Here is a 15594-nt window from a genome sequence, read left to right on the forward strand (position 1 = left end):
GCACGTAGGCCCACCACTATAAAGTTGGCCTTGGGCTGACGCGTCTTCATTCATGAGCAAACTTGGAGGTGAATCCTGCGCTGCCGTTTGATTCCACTGACGCGTTGACTATTACGTTGGATCATGCTGCGAGTCAGGTGTCTGAGAGGAGGTAGCAGGGGGGCCGAGGCTGCCCATCTGATCGGAGCCATGGTTGGTATTGTGGTGGTTTTATATCTTCATCTGTTTTTTTCTTTCCTAAAATGTACGATTTAAAAAGAAAAAAATCGCTTAAAACAGCACATCAGTAAGAGTGAATAAAGAAAAGATGTTCAACATTTTCTTCACTATCCAAGCTGTTTTTTCATTTGGAATCAGTTTTATTTATTACATTTGTTGTGTGGGTGTGTGATTGAGCATTGTGGTTGCAAAAAACAATTTGTAGAAGAAATACTCAACTCCGAACTTACTGAACACATGGATTTGTTTCAAACTGCTGAGAGAGGGGTTTTTCTTTGGTATTGAGTGACAGCAAACAGCTGTTTGCCACAGATGCGCTCCCAGACTCAGTGACACTGGAGCTGATCCCGAGTCAGCAGATGACTCTCTGGGGGGATGGCCGCTCGCTAACAACATGTGAACTTTAGCACCAAACAAATCAGCCTTTCTGAAGCAGACATCTGTTTTACCTCTTGAGGCTTTACGGTTTTAGGTGTGCGGTGTGAGGTGCCATCCAACTCATTCATTTTACTCTTCTAATTTCACAGCTAATTTTGTTTATAACTAATATACAGATTGTGTTCATGTGTAATCTATTGGATCTGAAAATATGGAAAAAATGCTTCATTTTCTTTGTGCTTCAGCTGGGCCGGGCGGTGACCGGATGGGTGCATGGGGCCTTCCAGAGCACTTCCAGTGCAGCTGCTGCACAGCCGCACCATGCTGTTGAACATGTTACTGAGCCTGTCCAGCAGGAGTGTCCTGTGTGCAGTTACAATGAATGGGACCCTCTTGAGGAGGTGATCGTGGGTCGTGCCGAAAACGCCTGTGTGCCTCCCTTCACCGTGGAAGTGAAAGTAAGGCCTGATGTCGAGAGCACCACTGTGCACCAGATCACACAATGCTGGCTCTGGGCCAATGCTGTGCTGGTGAAGACCTGCTAAACTGTGAGACAGTGACATTAACTCCATGTTGTCCCTTTGTGACCCTCTCCACAGGCTAACACATATGAAAAGTATTGGCCCTTCTACCAGCAGTATGGGGGCCAGCAATTTCCTGCGGACCACTTAAAAAAAGCTGTTGCTGAGATTGAGGAAATGTGCAATATTCTGCAACACGAGGGCGTCACTGTGAGGAGGCCGGAGCCCATGACCTGGTCCGAGGAATACAAAACTCCAGACTTTACATCATCGGGTAAAGGACCAGACAAATCAGAAGTATCCCTCACTCATTACCCTCTGACATCTTTTTAAAAAATGAGTTTAATATAAAAAACATGTGCGCGTAAAGAAGTTCAACACTGAAAGGCAGTAATCCACGTAGACACAAGTCGTAGTGCAATTATTAAGTACCGGGCAAACTATTAATAGAAACTAAACTTCTACTTTGCTCCACTGTATTTATCTGACAGCTTTAGTTACTCGTCAGAATGAGTTTATATAGAAAAACAGGATAAACGTGTATATTAAATACTTCACATCGTTGTGGATGAAACCATGGTTTCCGATCCATGTTTGGTTTGTGGCCCTCTAACATCTGGCCCTCAGTTGTGTACGTGTGGCCCCTTGGGACTGGTTGTTGTGGGGCAGAATCGGGCTCAGGGTCCCACTGAGCACTGCAGTAACACGCAGCGCTGCAGGGGACACAACACTCCCCACTTTGCAGTACATTCCATTTGGTGAAACTTGTTCTTCTACTCCACCACAGTAAAGAGGGAAATATTGTCCTATTTACTCCACTCAATGCTTTTCACAACCGCAGTTACTAACTACTGAGATTAGTATACAAAATAAAACAAATAAAAAGATTGGTTTATTTATTTTGCATTTTTATCGAACAAAAGTATAAAATTACTCCTCAACCAGCAACAACATTAATGTACTGTTCACTTGTTAATGCATCAAAATTAATTGTCTAATAATATAATTATATAACTTTAACTAGGCCTATTTTATAAAAGATTTATCTGATAACTCTTGCTAACAATGGTATTTTACTACAATTTGTTCTGTTATAAAAGTGCTCAAATTGTTTTGTATAGAATATTTGATGCATGCTTATGGTGTATTGCTGAATCTGTTGCAGGCATGTATGCTGCCATGCCCAGAGACATCCTCATGGTTGTGGGGAACGAGATTATCGAGGCTCCTATGGCCTGGAGGGCTCGCTTCTTTGAGTACAGAGCCTACAGACCTTTGATCAAGGAATACTTCAGAAACGGTGCTAAATGGACCACTGCTCCTAAGCCAACCATGTCCGATGATCTGTATGATCAGGTGAGGCCTTATCTAGTGAGATTAGGACAGTGCATGTTTAACGCTTTGAAGAGTGGACCGCATAGGACGAAGGACTAATGTTTTCCAAGGATAACGTTTTTTAACCCATACATAAAGATAAAGCTGCACTAAAACACATTGTTTGGGTTCACCATATCACCACAGAGCTCTGTGGGTCACACCCTGATGAATTTAGTGTCAATCATTACGGGTTCTTTCAGGACTATCCCATCCGCACAGTGGAGGACAGGCACAAGCTGGCCGCCGAGGGGAAGTTTGTGACCACGGAGCATGAGCCCTGCTTTGATGCTGCCGACTTCATCCGAGCTGGGAGGGACCTTTTCGTCCAGAGGAGTCAGGTACGTAGGCTGAAACACCAATGAACTCGTCTGCCATCCAACACGGAGGGGGGCTTTTCATGAAAGCACACTGTGTAGAGTTACTGACATTCATGGCAGAGACGTTGTAACGTGGGTCACATGCAACGGGCAGAATGAACTAAACTCCAGATGACATACAGAGGTCCCTGTGTGCACGTGCACACCAATTTAGTATTTATTCACTCAAAACTGATACAAGTTTAAGAATATACACCTCGAACCATTTTTTTTTCTCGCAGGTTACAAATTACATGGGAATTGAGTGGATGCGCCGTCATCTGGCTCCAGACTACAACATCCACATCATCTCATTTAAGGACCCAAACCCCATGCACATCGATGCAACTTTCAACATCATTGGGCCCGGACTGGTGCTGTCAAACCCCGATCGTCCATGTCGCCAGGTACTGCAGGAGAAGAAGAGGGTGCCTCTCAATCCTCACAGTGTCCTGTGATGCCCTCTTGTGGACGGAGGCTTTAACTCGCTCCACGTTCACTTCTGATCTTTGTCCTCTTTCTCAGATCGACATGTTCCAGAAGGCTGGTTGGACTATTGTGAAACCTCCAACACCTCTTATTCCCGATGGTGTGTACTAAAACTCATCTTCTCCTACATAAGGAAACTGTTTCAAGTTATTCCTGAAAAATATATACCTTTTTCTTTGTAGACCACCCACTGTGGATGTCCTCCAAATGGCTGTCCATGAATGTGCTGATGTTGGGTGAGAAGCGCGTTATGGTTGACGCCAACGAGAGCACAATTCAAAAAATGTTTGAGAGCCTCGGTGAGTTCATAAATGTACTTTATGTCTACAGCATTTAAGATTAACTTCAACAGATGTTTTTCCAAATGATCTGAATGAAGCTACTCTGTATTTGAGGACTGGATGTGTTTGTGTTGCAGGTATCAAGACCATAAAGGTGAATATACGCCATGCAAACTCCTTGGGTGGTGGCTTCCACTGCTGGACAACCGATATCCGCCGCCGTGGTACCCTGCAGTCCTACTTCCACTAGCCGTGCCAGAAAGAGGCAGTTTTTATTGAGCTTTGAAGATTAAAGCGACAGTTTGGAATCTTGCATCTACTATAATCAATGAATCTTTATCGTCAGTAAATTTTGTACGTACACATTAATCAGAGACCTACTTCCTGCACATTTCTTTGGAAAAGTAGTTTCTTTAGGTGTCACGCACTGCAGCTCAAAGTCAAAGCAGTACACTGTTTAAAACTTGCCTGCACCCAAATAACAATAGCACAATGTTATCTTATTATAACTGCCTTTGCAAACAGCTCTGTATTGATATATCCATATGTATCTACATGCATATACACATGCTCAATAGCAACAAATGAACAATACTTCAATCAGTTATCTCAATAACAACTGCACTTCTGGCCCGGCTATTGCTATTTGCTATGTGAAAGTCACCAAACATCGAGAAAAGAAGCTACCTCCTCATGGAAACGTCAGACACCATCTTTTTCCTAAGTGTTTAATCTTATTTTAAAAAAATGTAAAAAAAAGTTGTTAAGTAGGTTAAATGTATTATCTCTAGTATATTGTTTTGTATAGATTTTAATTGATTTCACAGACAAAGTTATATTTATATTTTTCATACTCTTGATTGGATTATATATTTACTCAAAAAGTTTGCGGTCCTTATCAGATATTGTGAACCTTTTACCTTTTCTTCTATTGCAAATCTGGGCCAGTTATACTTGATGCTACTAGTATGTGACTAATTGGCTGCTTCTGTCTGCAATGCAAAAATGCCTAAAGAATGAAACGTGTTTTTTGTGAAGATGCTTTGTGATTCCTTTGATGTGTTGGTTATGGGATGTTGAAGTCTTAAGATCTAAGTGAACAGACATATGCAAGGGAAATTTTGTACGATGCAATATTATTAAATGTAATTAAAAATAGTTGTGTCTGAGTTTTTTTTAATAACATTATTTGTTATATGCAACACAATGTGTTTGTTAAGTGATGTATTATATATATATATATTTGTATTTGTGATATAAATGTATATATCTGTATCTGTGTGATATACTGTAAATGTATATCACAAATGGGTAAAAATATTTTACTTAATGAAAAGTATAAACCCTCCAAGCTGAAAAGTTGTAAAAGTTTTACCTCAAAAAAACTAAAGGAGTATTATTAGCATCTATCCACTTCGAGTATCAAAAGGAAAAATACTACAGAGTGAGTTCTTTAATTCATTTGTTATTTGACTGCCTCACATTCTGTTAAGCAGATGGATGGATGGTTTTATATTTTTGAAACATATGATCTGAAACATAACTTGTAATTTAAGTAATCAAATAAATGCAAGGGAGTAAATAGAAGGATATTTCCCTGAAAAATGTAGTTGAGTTGAACTATAAAGTAGAATAAAGAGGGGAAAAGTGATGGTAATATTCTTATACCACACATTTAGCAGAATAGGTCAGTAAGGGATTTACAACTTGCTATAAGAACCATTTTAAAGACAATTAAAGTGCTACAATTTGTTTTAGTTTTTAGTCAAGGTGTAATCTGAAGAGGTGTGTTTTTGGTTTGCGGTCCTGATGTCATCAGAGAGCTAATTCCAACATCTGGGAGCCAGGACAGTAAAGAGTCGTGATCTTGCTGAGTGCTTTTCTCTCAGAGAGGGAGGAACAAGCAGCTTGGTAGATGCAGAGCGGAGTGTGCGGGTTGGGATGTAGGGTTTCACCATGTCCCGGATGTAGACTGGTCCCGATCCATTCACAGCATGGTACGTCAGTACCAATGTTTTGAACTGGATGCGGGCAGCCACTGGTAACCAGTGAAGAGAACGGAGAAGCGGTGTGGTGTGGGAGTATTTCGGAAGGTTGAAGACCAGTCGAGATTTCATCTTCATATCCAATTTTGAATCCTTATCCAACCAGGGTTTACATTAGCATTGAGTGGACAACATTTCCCCTTTCTTGCTTTAATGTTGCTGTCCATTCACTCCACACACAGCAGCTGCAGCGTTCACCCCTACAGTACATTCTCAAACACATGCTGCTTGAATGGTCTTTTTTAAATAAGGAATAAAAACACGACAGTTATCATTAAGGTGAAAATGTTTGCAAACAAAGGTCAGATTCCTCCCATCCTCACCGACCTTGTCAGTAACTTCATAAAACTATTATACATAAATTATTATACGCCGCCTCTTTGCTACACGCAGCTGTCGCCTCCATGCATTTCCATTTTTTTGATGAGTTCAGTTCACGTTCCCCCAAAATATGAACGAGTTCATGAACAATCGTTCAATGAACGCGTTCAGATACAACACTGCACGGGGGAGTAAGTAAGCAGGACTCCCTGCTGCAACAACAACTGATAAAAGGAGGAATCTGATGGAGCCATAAAATCCCCAGGTTGTATTTCATCTCAGAGTCACACATGTAGGTTTGAGAATCGCACACGGTTTGAACGGAAGCGATCCTACTAACTTACACATTTTTTCTCAAATATCAGTGCATGACAATTGTTAACTCTGTTTTGCTTTTCAATCAGGAATAGGCGACTTCAATGCAAGGAAGTCCAGATCGGCTACGACACCCAGTAGAAACGGCGTTGAGGGGGTTTTACGCCTTTGTAAGGCAGAAGGAGGCCTGGTGGTGTTTAGCATTACAGAGGCTAAAGCAGTGATTCAGTGATTAAAATAAAATTTTCATCCTGTGATTTTATTTTGAAGGGACGTTTTCTAATGCAGCGGAGTGTCGGTTTTTTTGCCGGCTCGTCCGTCCATGTTTTCAGTCAAGCGCGGCAATTAGAACGGGAAAAGATAAGACTTCCGCTAAATCACACGGCTAGGATGGCAGCTACGTGTCATCGGACCAACCTGCTGACAACAACAGATGTTCCAGCAGAGGAACATCAAGAGGAAGTATAGACACCCACACAACAAAGAAATCCACGAACACTGAGCTGATGTCACACACCATTTCCAGAGTAGATGAGGGCCAGGAACTGCTGTTACACTTGAATACACTTATGATGGACATTGTAGCGGCCATTTGTCCATAAACTTAAACCAAACAAATAATAACAAACTTCTCAAATGGCCACTTGAGGCTAGGTCATGGTTAGGCTTTACGCAGGTTCAGAGGTACCAAAGCAAAGTGCTGTCCATACCAAGATTGAGTTTAAGGAGGTTTATTCACACACATAAGTAAGCTCACAGACATTCCTGCTGCCTCTCTCACGCTGGTAAAAAACCATATGCCCTCCTAGCCTGAAGCACCTCCCACCTTGACCTACTTTATGCAAATGAACATAACACCATGTGACCAATAAACGACAATACAAGTAAAGCATAAATACAAAATAAACCAAATTAACCTTAGCAAGAAAATAAATGAATAAATGAAGCTATAAATTAACTCAAGCCCAAAATAAACAAAAATAACAATATAGCTCCAACAACCCAGCCCCTAATTGTGACGGTACTTTACCCACAATTAACCTTTATCAAAAAAGGAGCTATTTTCTAATTGTAGCTTAAGCATTAAACTGAAATCTTCACATCTTTGGATTCTCCACACCTGAAAGAAACAAATAGATGGAAGACAGAGATAGGAGAAAGAATGAATTGTATAGTCAATTATTTGCCTCCAAGAGAAGACAGAGCTTGGTTATTGGTCTGTCCAAGATGCTGTTCTTCGTTCGGACCTTCACCGAGCGAACCAGTCCTCTGGAGTCAGCTGTGGTGCTTAGAACTCTGCCCATCATCCATGAGCCTCTTGGAGCTGTGGCATCAGCGATTACAACAATATCTCCTAGAATAAAGTTTCTCTTCTGCTTCATCCACTTTTGCCTTTCTTGCATTACAAGCAAATACTCTGCTGTCCACCTTTTCCAGAAAAGCTCCGCAACGTACTGCACTTGCCTCCATCTCCTCTTAATGTACAGATCAGATTTCTCGAACAGACCTAATGGCAGAATAGGCTTGCCTTTTAACAGGAGAATGTGATTTGGAGTAAGCGCTTCTAAATCATTGGGATCTTCTGAAGCCTTAGTTATTGGCCGATCATTGAGTATCGCTTCCACCTCGCAAAACAGCGTTTGCAGGCCTTCCTCGTCCAGCAGTTGCTGTCCAACAACAGAGGTAAGTACACTGCGCACAGAGCGAATCAAACGTTCCCAAACGCCACCTTGGTGAGATGCAGCTGGGGTGTTAAAACTCCACGTCATTCCTTCCTGCACAAAAGTCCTTTCAATTTTAGAATGATTTAAAGCGGCCAATGCCTGCCTCAGTTCCTTCTTCGCACCAACAAAATTTGTGCCGTTATCTGACCTTATACTTGTCACAGGTCCTCTTCTGCAGATAAATCTTCGCACAGCATTGATGCAGGAGTCTGTGTCGAGGGAGTGCGCCACCTCAAGGTGTACTGCGCGGCTACTCATACAAGTAAATATCACTCCATATCGCTTCAGCACAGTTCTACCTCTCCTCACCTCCAATGGTCCAAAATAGTCCACTCCCGCATTTGTAAAGGGTGCGTTATCAGGCACAACTCGTTCCTCCGGTAAGTCGGACATCTTCTGTTCTCCAAGCTTTCCTCTGTACCTTCTGCACACTGTACATTGTGAGAGAATCTTCCTGGCCGCAGAGTTGGCATTTATGATCCAATACTTCTGTCTCAATCTGTGCAGCATGTGATTACGTCCAGCATGTCCAAGTTGGCAATGGATGTAACGCAATATGAGCTGGGAAACGTGCAAATCCTTTGACAGAATCACAGGATGCTTTACCTCCCACGGCAGTGCAGATTTAAACAGACGTCCACCAACTCTGAGGATGCCATCTTCGATGAAGGGGTCGAGGCGATACAGAGGACTGTCTTTAAAAACAGTCTTTGGGTCACGTTTTAGTGAGGAAATTTCAGTACTGAATCTTTGGTTTTGCGCAAACTGAATTATTGCCTTTTCGGCTTCCTCCAAGCGCTCTGGTGTCAAGCTGGATTTTCCAAGTGCGGCTTTGAATTTTTTAATCTCCTTTTCCACATTCTCATTCTGGTTGACCACATATTCTTTCCTCTTTCGGCTCAAAAGTAAAAGTCTTTCTTTCAGCTCCATCAGCCAGGCCACTGATGTTTTAAGCTTTCTCCAGGATGAAAAATAGTGAATGAGCTGACTGAGGGGATTGTCACTGTGTATTGTAACAACATTCACCTTGAGTTCCCTTTTCACCTCCGCATCATCAGATGGAATGGAAGAGGAGTCCAAGTCAAGCTTTGGCCACCTGGTGGGGGGCAAGAGCAAAAAGTCCGGTCCTTTTAGCCATTTTCCTTTCCCAAACTCCTGAGCTCTTAGTCCTCGAGAAGCTTCATCTGCAGGATTGTCTTTGGTGTTTACATACCTCCACTGATCTTTGTCTGTGGATTCTCTTATGGTGCTGACACGATTGGCAACATATGTGTGAAAGCGCTTTGTTTCATTGAAGATGTACTTGAGAACAGTAGTGCTATCAGTCCAAAAGAATGACCTTTGCAATGGCAACTGTAGCTCTTTCAACAGCATTGTGTTCACTCGAACAGCAAGCACAGCTGCAGCAAGCTCAAGGCGTGGAATGGTTAGTTGCTTTAGAGGAGCGACACGAGCCTTGCCTGTGATAAATGAAACATGCACATTGTCAGTGCTCTCCAATCTCAAGTATGAAACAGTGCCATATCCTGTTTGACTGGCATCTGAAAAATGATGCAGTTCTGCTTTCACTTGTGTTCCAAAGGTTTTGGGTTTAATACACCGTTCCACCTTAAATCCACTCATATGCTGAAGTTCAGAGAGCCACTCAGACCAATGTTCGGAGACGTCATGGGGAACTGGCTCATCCCACTTGAAGTTCATTCTGCACAGCTCCTGTAACAGTAACTTGGCAGGTATTATAAAAGGAGACAGAAAACCCAGCGGGTCGTAAAGAGAGCTCACCACAGAAAGGATGCCCCTCCTAGTGTGTGGACGTTCCTGAACTGCAGTCCTGAAGCTGAACGTATCTCCTTGAACACACCATTGCATCCCCAGAGCTCTTTCCACAGGGAGTTGATCTCTGTCCAAATCCATGTTCCCCACACCCACTGCTCTGATGTCACTAGGAATAAGTGCAAACACATTTGAGTTATTTGTGACCCACTTTTGGAGATGGAAGCCGCCCTTTTTACAGAGAGATGTTAATCCATGTATGAGCTCCACTGCATCTTCCTCTGTCACAGTAGACTTAAGACAGTCATCCACGTAGAAATTTGTCTTGACTGTACGGAGGACATCGGGTGAGTATTGCAGTGCATTATCCTCAGCAGTTCTCCTCAGTGCATAGTTTGAGCAGCTTGGTGAGGATACAGCTCCAAACAAATGCACGCACATCCTGTATTCCTCTGGCTCCGCTGTAGCGTCTCCATTGGGCCACCATAGAAAGCGCAAGAAGTTAACGTGCTTATATGGAACCCGGACCTGATGGAACATGGCATTGATATCAGCCATAACAGCGATGGGCTCTTCTCTAAACCGAAGGAGGACACCAATTAGCGTGTTAGTAAAGTCTGGGCCCTGCAGGAGCTGACTGTTCAATGATGTACCCTTATAAGTACAGCCGCAATCAAACACAACACGCAACTTTCCTTTGGTTGGATGATGTACACCATGGTGGGGAATGTACCACACCTTTCCTTGTTCCAGAGTGGGGTCATTTGTGGGAACCTTTTCTGCATATCCTTGTTTTAACATGTTGTTAAGGAAATCAACGTATTGAGCCTTGAATGAAATATCTCTATTAAATCTCCTCTTCAGGCCTTGGAGTCTTTGTAGTGCGATGCAGCGAATATTTGGCAAAACAGGATTGTCAACTCTGAAAGGTAAGTCAATGTAATAATGTTCATTGTTAAGCACTGTCGTACTCTCCACAATTTTCATGAATTTAATGTCTTCTCTTGACATCTCAAGTTGTTCATCACTTGTTCTTTCAATAAAGTCATGATTATACTGTTGCATCAACATACTTTCCAAGTGTTCCACAGATATGTGATTAGCAGTTACAACAATGCATCCTGATTTGACACCAGTACCTTCAGAGTCTCCAGCACGAAGAGGCCCGTTTATGACCCAGCCAACTCTGGTCCTCACTGCATACGGTCCACCGCATTGACTGTTTATCAGTTCCCATGGCTCCAAAACTTTAGAGGAGTCGGTTCCAATGAGCAAGTCTACATCTGCATCTACTTCATGTAGCCTAATGCTACTCAAATACGCCCATTTGGCAACATCATCCTGACATGGCACATTGACTTTAGATACAGGCATTTTTGTTTGTGTCAGAACAGATGGTAGCTCAATAAAATCATCGGTGTCGAATCCAGACACCTCCAGACCGGTAACGATAGTAGTGTTAATGGTTTTAGTCTGCCCCATTGTCCTCAACACTACATTACAGTTTTTTCCTGATACTCCCAGCCTTTCAGCCAAACTTGTAGTACAGAAGGTACCAGAGCTCCCAGGATCCAGGAAAGCATAAGTATGCACAACTCTATTACTTTTCTGACTTTTCACCTGCACAGCCACAATGGAAAAGACGGCAGTATCCTCATCACCAGCCCCAATATGACCACACGTCTGCTGCTTCCCGGGTACAGTGCTTACAGTTTCTTTGGAGGTTATCCTTGTAATATCCTTCTCCACATGCAGGACAGATGGGTGTTTCCTGTGACACACTTCACAATCCAAACGACTCCTACAGTCTTTGCTCGTGTGTCCATGTTTCAAGCACCCAAAACAAACGCCCTTCTCCTTTAGAAACTGAATCTTGTCCTGTTGTGTCTTTCTTCTAAACTGAAAGCATTTTTCCAGAGTGTGATTGGTAAGATAGCAGAACATACATTTGAGCTGGTTACTGTGAGCTGTCAAGTTTTCCATTTCTCTATGTCCATCCTTTGGTGCATTAATGCTGGTGGCAAATGTACCACTTTTCCTTTTCTGGTTAACTTGCATGGATAGCTTTGTATAGCTGGCTGGAGAAACATCATTAATATTTCCAAACAGAGGATCTGAAACAATTTTGACTTGTTTTTCAATGAAATTCACAAAATCAACAAACACTGCTCTGTTTCCAGTTTGTTCCAGTATGTCACATGCCACATTTCTCCACTTTTCCCTCAGCTTGTATGGGAGTTTCATTAGGATCGTCCTGAGGTTAGCTGGCATGTCCAACTCCTTCATATACTTTATATGATGTACTATATTGGAGCAACCTCGAAGGAACAAAGCAAATGACTGCAAAGCATTAACATCCTCAGGTTTTATTGAGGGCCAGTTGTTGATTTTGTCCATGTAAGCAGAAGAGATCTTATGTTCACTGCCAAAATGTTCAATCAAAAGCGCTTTTGCTCTTTGATAACCTGGTTCAGAGGGCATATGTTGACAACTTCTTACAATGTCTCTTGGTTGCCCCCTTGTATACTGTTCTAGAAAGTACAGACGATCACTGAAATTTTGAGTTTTATCCTCAATGCAATTTTCAAAGGCTCTGAGAAAAGATTTGAAATACAGGGGATCACCATCAAATACAGGTATATTTCTCATAGGCAGGGCAGAGGCTGTGTTTTGTTGGACCAACAGCGTAGTTATTTCATTTTGACGCTGCATGATGTTCAAAATGTCCAGAGAATTGATGGGTTGAACACCAACAGGGACAGAATTTAACAAGCGACTGGAGGTAGGTTCAAAGCTTTTATTGGTGGGCACATAGCGTTCAGCATTCGGATTTAGTTCATATGTCCCTTGAGTTTCTGACCTTTTCAAGTAAGAATTCATACCATCTGATGTTTGAGATGCACATCTTGACACGTTACCGCCACACTTTGAGCTTACTTCCAGAACCTCCAATTTTGCATTTGTCACCTTTAATTCTGCCTCCAGAGCAAGTTGTTCCTTTTCTCTCCTTAAATGTTCCTGTTTCTTACGCAAGTCCTCTTGTTCAAGTCGTATTTGTTCCTCCTGATCCTCCAAAATATGCCTTTGTTTCAGAGCAACCATGCGTTCCTGTAACGCTGCTCTTTCTGCTTGCGCTAATAGTTTTGCGGATGAACTGGATGAAGTCTTTGAGAGCTTAGAACCAGCCTTTGAACACATTGCAGAACCTTTATTGGATACACTGTCCTCAGGCCCAATACCAGTTGGATTATCAGGTGGTTTAATCGGAAGTTCATATGAATGGCCTGTGTTTGATAACCAACCTTTGACGTCATCAATAAAGCTTGAAAAACACTTTTCCTTTTGTTCAAAATATTTATCTTGTTTCTCCTTCTCATCCTGAGGTATGTCCAGTGACACAAATGACAAATGATGTTGTTTTGCCTCATCAACACATATTATCATTTGATCCAAAAGAGACTTGACTGCATCAATATTGTCTGCAGAATGCATCAACTTATCCATCTGATTCATACACGATTTGGCTCGTCTGCATTGCATCGATCTCTTTTCCTGACACGTTTGCATAAAAAACATCATTCCTTTAGCAGTAAAACTTGTGCGTCTTCTTGTAGGAAGCGCCGTGTCGCTCGTGGCTTTAGATGCAACGTCAGACATTTTACTCTTTGTTGATGTCGGTCATGCACACACACAGAGTTGTTTGCAAAGACTGAATAAAGCACATACCTCGTGGAACTTTGTTTGTTGCGGTGGTTGCCTTTGTACACGGAGTTGTATGCACGCAGTAGCTGTTGTTGTTGCGCGCGCCCGTGCGCACCACCTGTGAAGGCTTTGGGCCTTTGCGAATTCAAATTGCAGCAGATAATGTCCTCCACTCCGTAGTGCAGCTCCAGCGCTCCAGTATTGTCACCGTTATCCAGTACGGTGTCCAAGGAAACTTTACACTGTCGGATGGGTCGTATTATTCAATGTTTGCACTGTATCTAGCCCACGCCTTCGTCACTCCTAGGCCCTTTCCTTTGTTTGTCTCCCGCATCCAGGTGAGTAATCCACTTTCCAAACGGTAATCCAGCAAACGACAAGTCCAGTATCCACGTAAACCAACGATATATCCCGAGCCAGGTTTTTTACTTAATGTAGCGGCCATTTGTCCATAAACTTAAACCAAACAAATAATAACAAACTTCTCAAATGGCCACTTGAGGCTAGGTCATGGTTAGGCTTTACGCAGGTTCAGAGGTACCAAAGCAAAGTGCTGTCCATACCAAGATTGAGTTTAAGGAGGTTTATTCACACACATAAGTAAGCTCACAGACATTCCTGCTGCCTCTCTCACGCTGGTAAAAAACCATATGCCCTCCTAGCCTGAAGCACCTCCCACCTTGACCTACTTTATGCAAATGAACATAACACCATGTGACCAATAAACGACAATACAAGTAAAGCATAAATACAAAATAAACCAAATTAACCTTAGCAAGAAAATAAATGAATAAATGAAGCTATAAATTAACTCAAGCCCAAAATAAACAAAAATAACAATATAGCTCCAACAGACATGATCAGGAGGCATACAAACAAATGCCAAGGAGATTAAAGCAGAACAGAAATTGAGGGGTTTGAATGCATTTAGAGCAGCTATAGGGTCACAATGACCATCATTACCAAGGTAAAATTAAGCAACATTAGACACATCGACATGTGATCTTCTGGACATACGGTGAAAGAGAAGATCACCATTTCATATAATTATTCTTAAATTAGATAACTGCAGTATTGTCTCAAGTTAAAATCATTTGTCGTTAGAGATATTTTAAGAAGGCGAGAAGTTCTTGCTGTTTCCATTTCACTCCAAACAGGGCTGAGATCATTCTTCAATGCAAGTGACTCCATTCAACAACAAGTGGGGAGATTGTGTCCATTGGTGAAGGAGGGTAAAACTATAAAGGACAGGGTCACAACCATTGACCCAGTGGTTATGTTCTCTTCCTTAATGTGTATTTTTTATTTTAAGAGCACTGTGGCGCTGCCATTATATAAAGTATATTCTGTTTGATGATGTCATCCTTCAGGGGGAGCATTTTTTGAAAGTCACATCCTGAGCTGCCCCTAGTGTGGGTGAATTATATTCCATATAATACTTGTTCTTTAGTTTCAGATACTTTGTCTCTTACAAATTGATGTGTGTTAAACCTTAATCAACTAAGTTACTTCAGACGAAATTCACTTGGAGATCCAGAGGAACATCTTCAGGAAGATTTTCCAACAGCAGCCATAAGGGGAAAAAGATTGAATTGTTTGAAAAATATTTTTTTGTGATAAGAACTACACTGATTTCTCAGGGGAAAGACTCTCGAGTCACCTAAAGACACGGATAGGGTTAACAATAGACACAGTTACTGGTAGTTAAGATCACATCACTGGAAATAAATACCATCAGAGAAAGCCTTGAGAAGCATGAATGAACTACATTAGTCTAAAAGTCACATTTGTAAGTGAAAGGATGCTATGACGGTGCCAAGGAGGGTGCCACGTGCGATTGAATTCTAGAATCAGATCACAGATGGATTTGTGAACAGTAACAACATTTTTGATTGGATGAAACTGCATTTGATAACAACAGGTGCTACGAATGAAGACCTGTATGAGTCATTTAGATGCAATGAGACTCATGGCATGGAATAATAAAGTGGCTTTAGACATGATGGTAGCTGGAAGCGATAGCTTCTGCAAAATGTTATATTATAGTACTTATAGTAATTATAGTACAAAAAGTGGACACATTATTAATTGTT

The 15594-nt window shown here is 41.9% G+C and overlaps 1 protein-coding gene across 1 annotated transcript; it reads left to right on the forward strand.

The window, feature by feature from the left end:
* The first annotated feature begins 54 nt into the window (after window positions 1-54).
* On the forward strand, window positions 55-4779 carry gatm (glycine amidinotransferase (L-arginine:glycine amidinotransferase)). The gene is made up of 9 exons (XM_037483749.2): window positions 55-192; window positions 843-1055; window positions 1197-1392; window positions 2284-2474; window positions 2696-2833; window positions 3094-3258; window positions 3377-3440; window positions 3523-3639; window positions 3759-4779. The coding sequence occupies exons 1-9, from the start codon at window positions 124-126 to the stop codon at window positions 3869-3871; spliced, it is 1266 nt and encodes a 421-aa protein (XP_037339646.1). The 5' UTR covers window positions 55-123; the 3' UTR covers window positions 3872-4779.
* The last annotated feature ends 10815 nt before the right edge of the window (window positions 4780-15594 follow it).

Source organism: Pungitius pungitius, chromosome 4 (genome assembly GCF_949316345.1).
Source record: "Pungitius pungitius chromosome 4, fPunPun2.1, whole genome shotgun sequence".
Taxonomy (NCBI): domain Eukaryota; kingdom Metazoa; phylum Chordata; class Actinopteri; order Perciformes; family Gasterosteidae; genus Pungitius; species Pungitius pungitius.

Excerpts from the sequence above, each read along its gene's own strand:
- gatm (XM_037483749.2), top strand. The coding sequence starts at position 124 with ATGCTGCGAGTCAGGTGTCTGAGAGGAGGTAGCAGGGGGGCCGAGGCT. Across the intron at positions 3,441-3,522 it reads AACACCTCTTATTCCCGATG|ACCACCCACTGTGGATGTCC; the intron begins GTGTGTACTAAA and ends TTTTCTTTGTAG. Across the intron at positions 3,640-3,758 it reads AAAAATGTTTGAGAGCCTCG|GTATCAAGACCATAAAGGTG; the intron begins GTGAGTTCATAA and ends TTTGTGTTGCAG.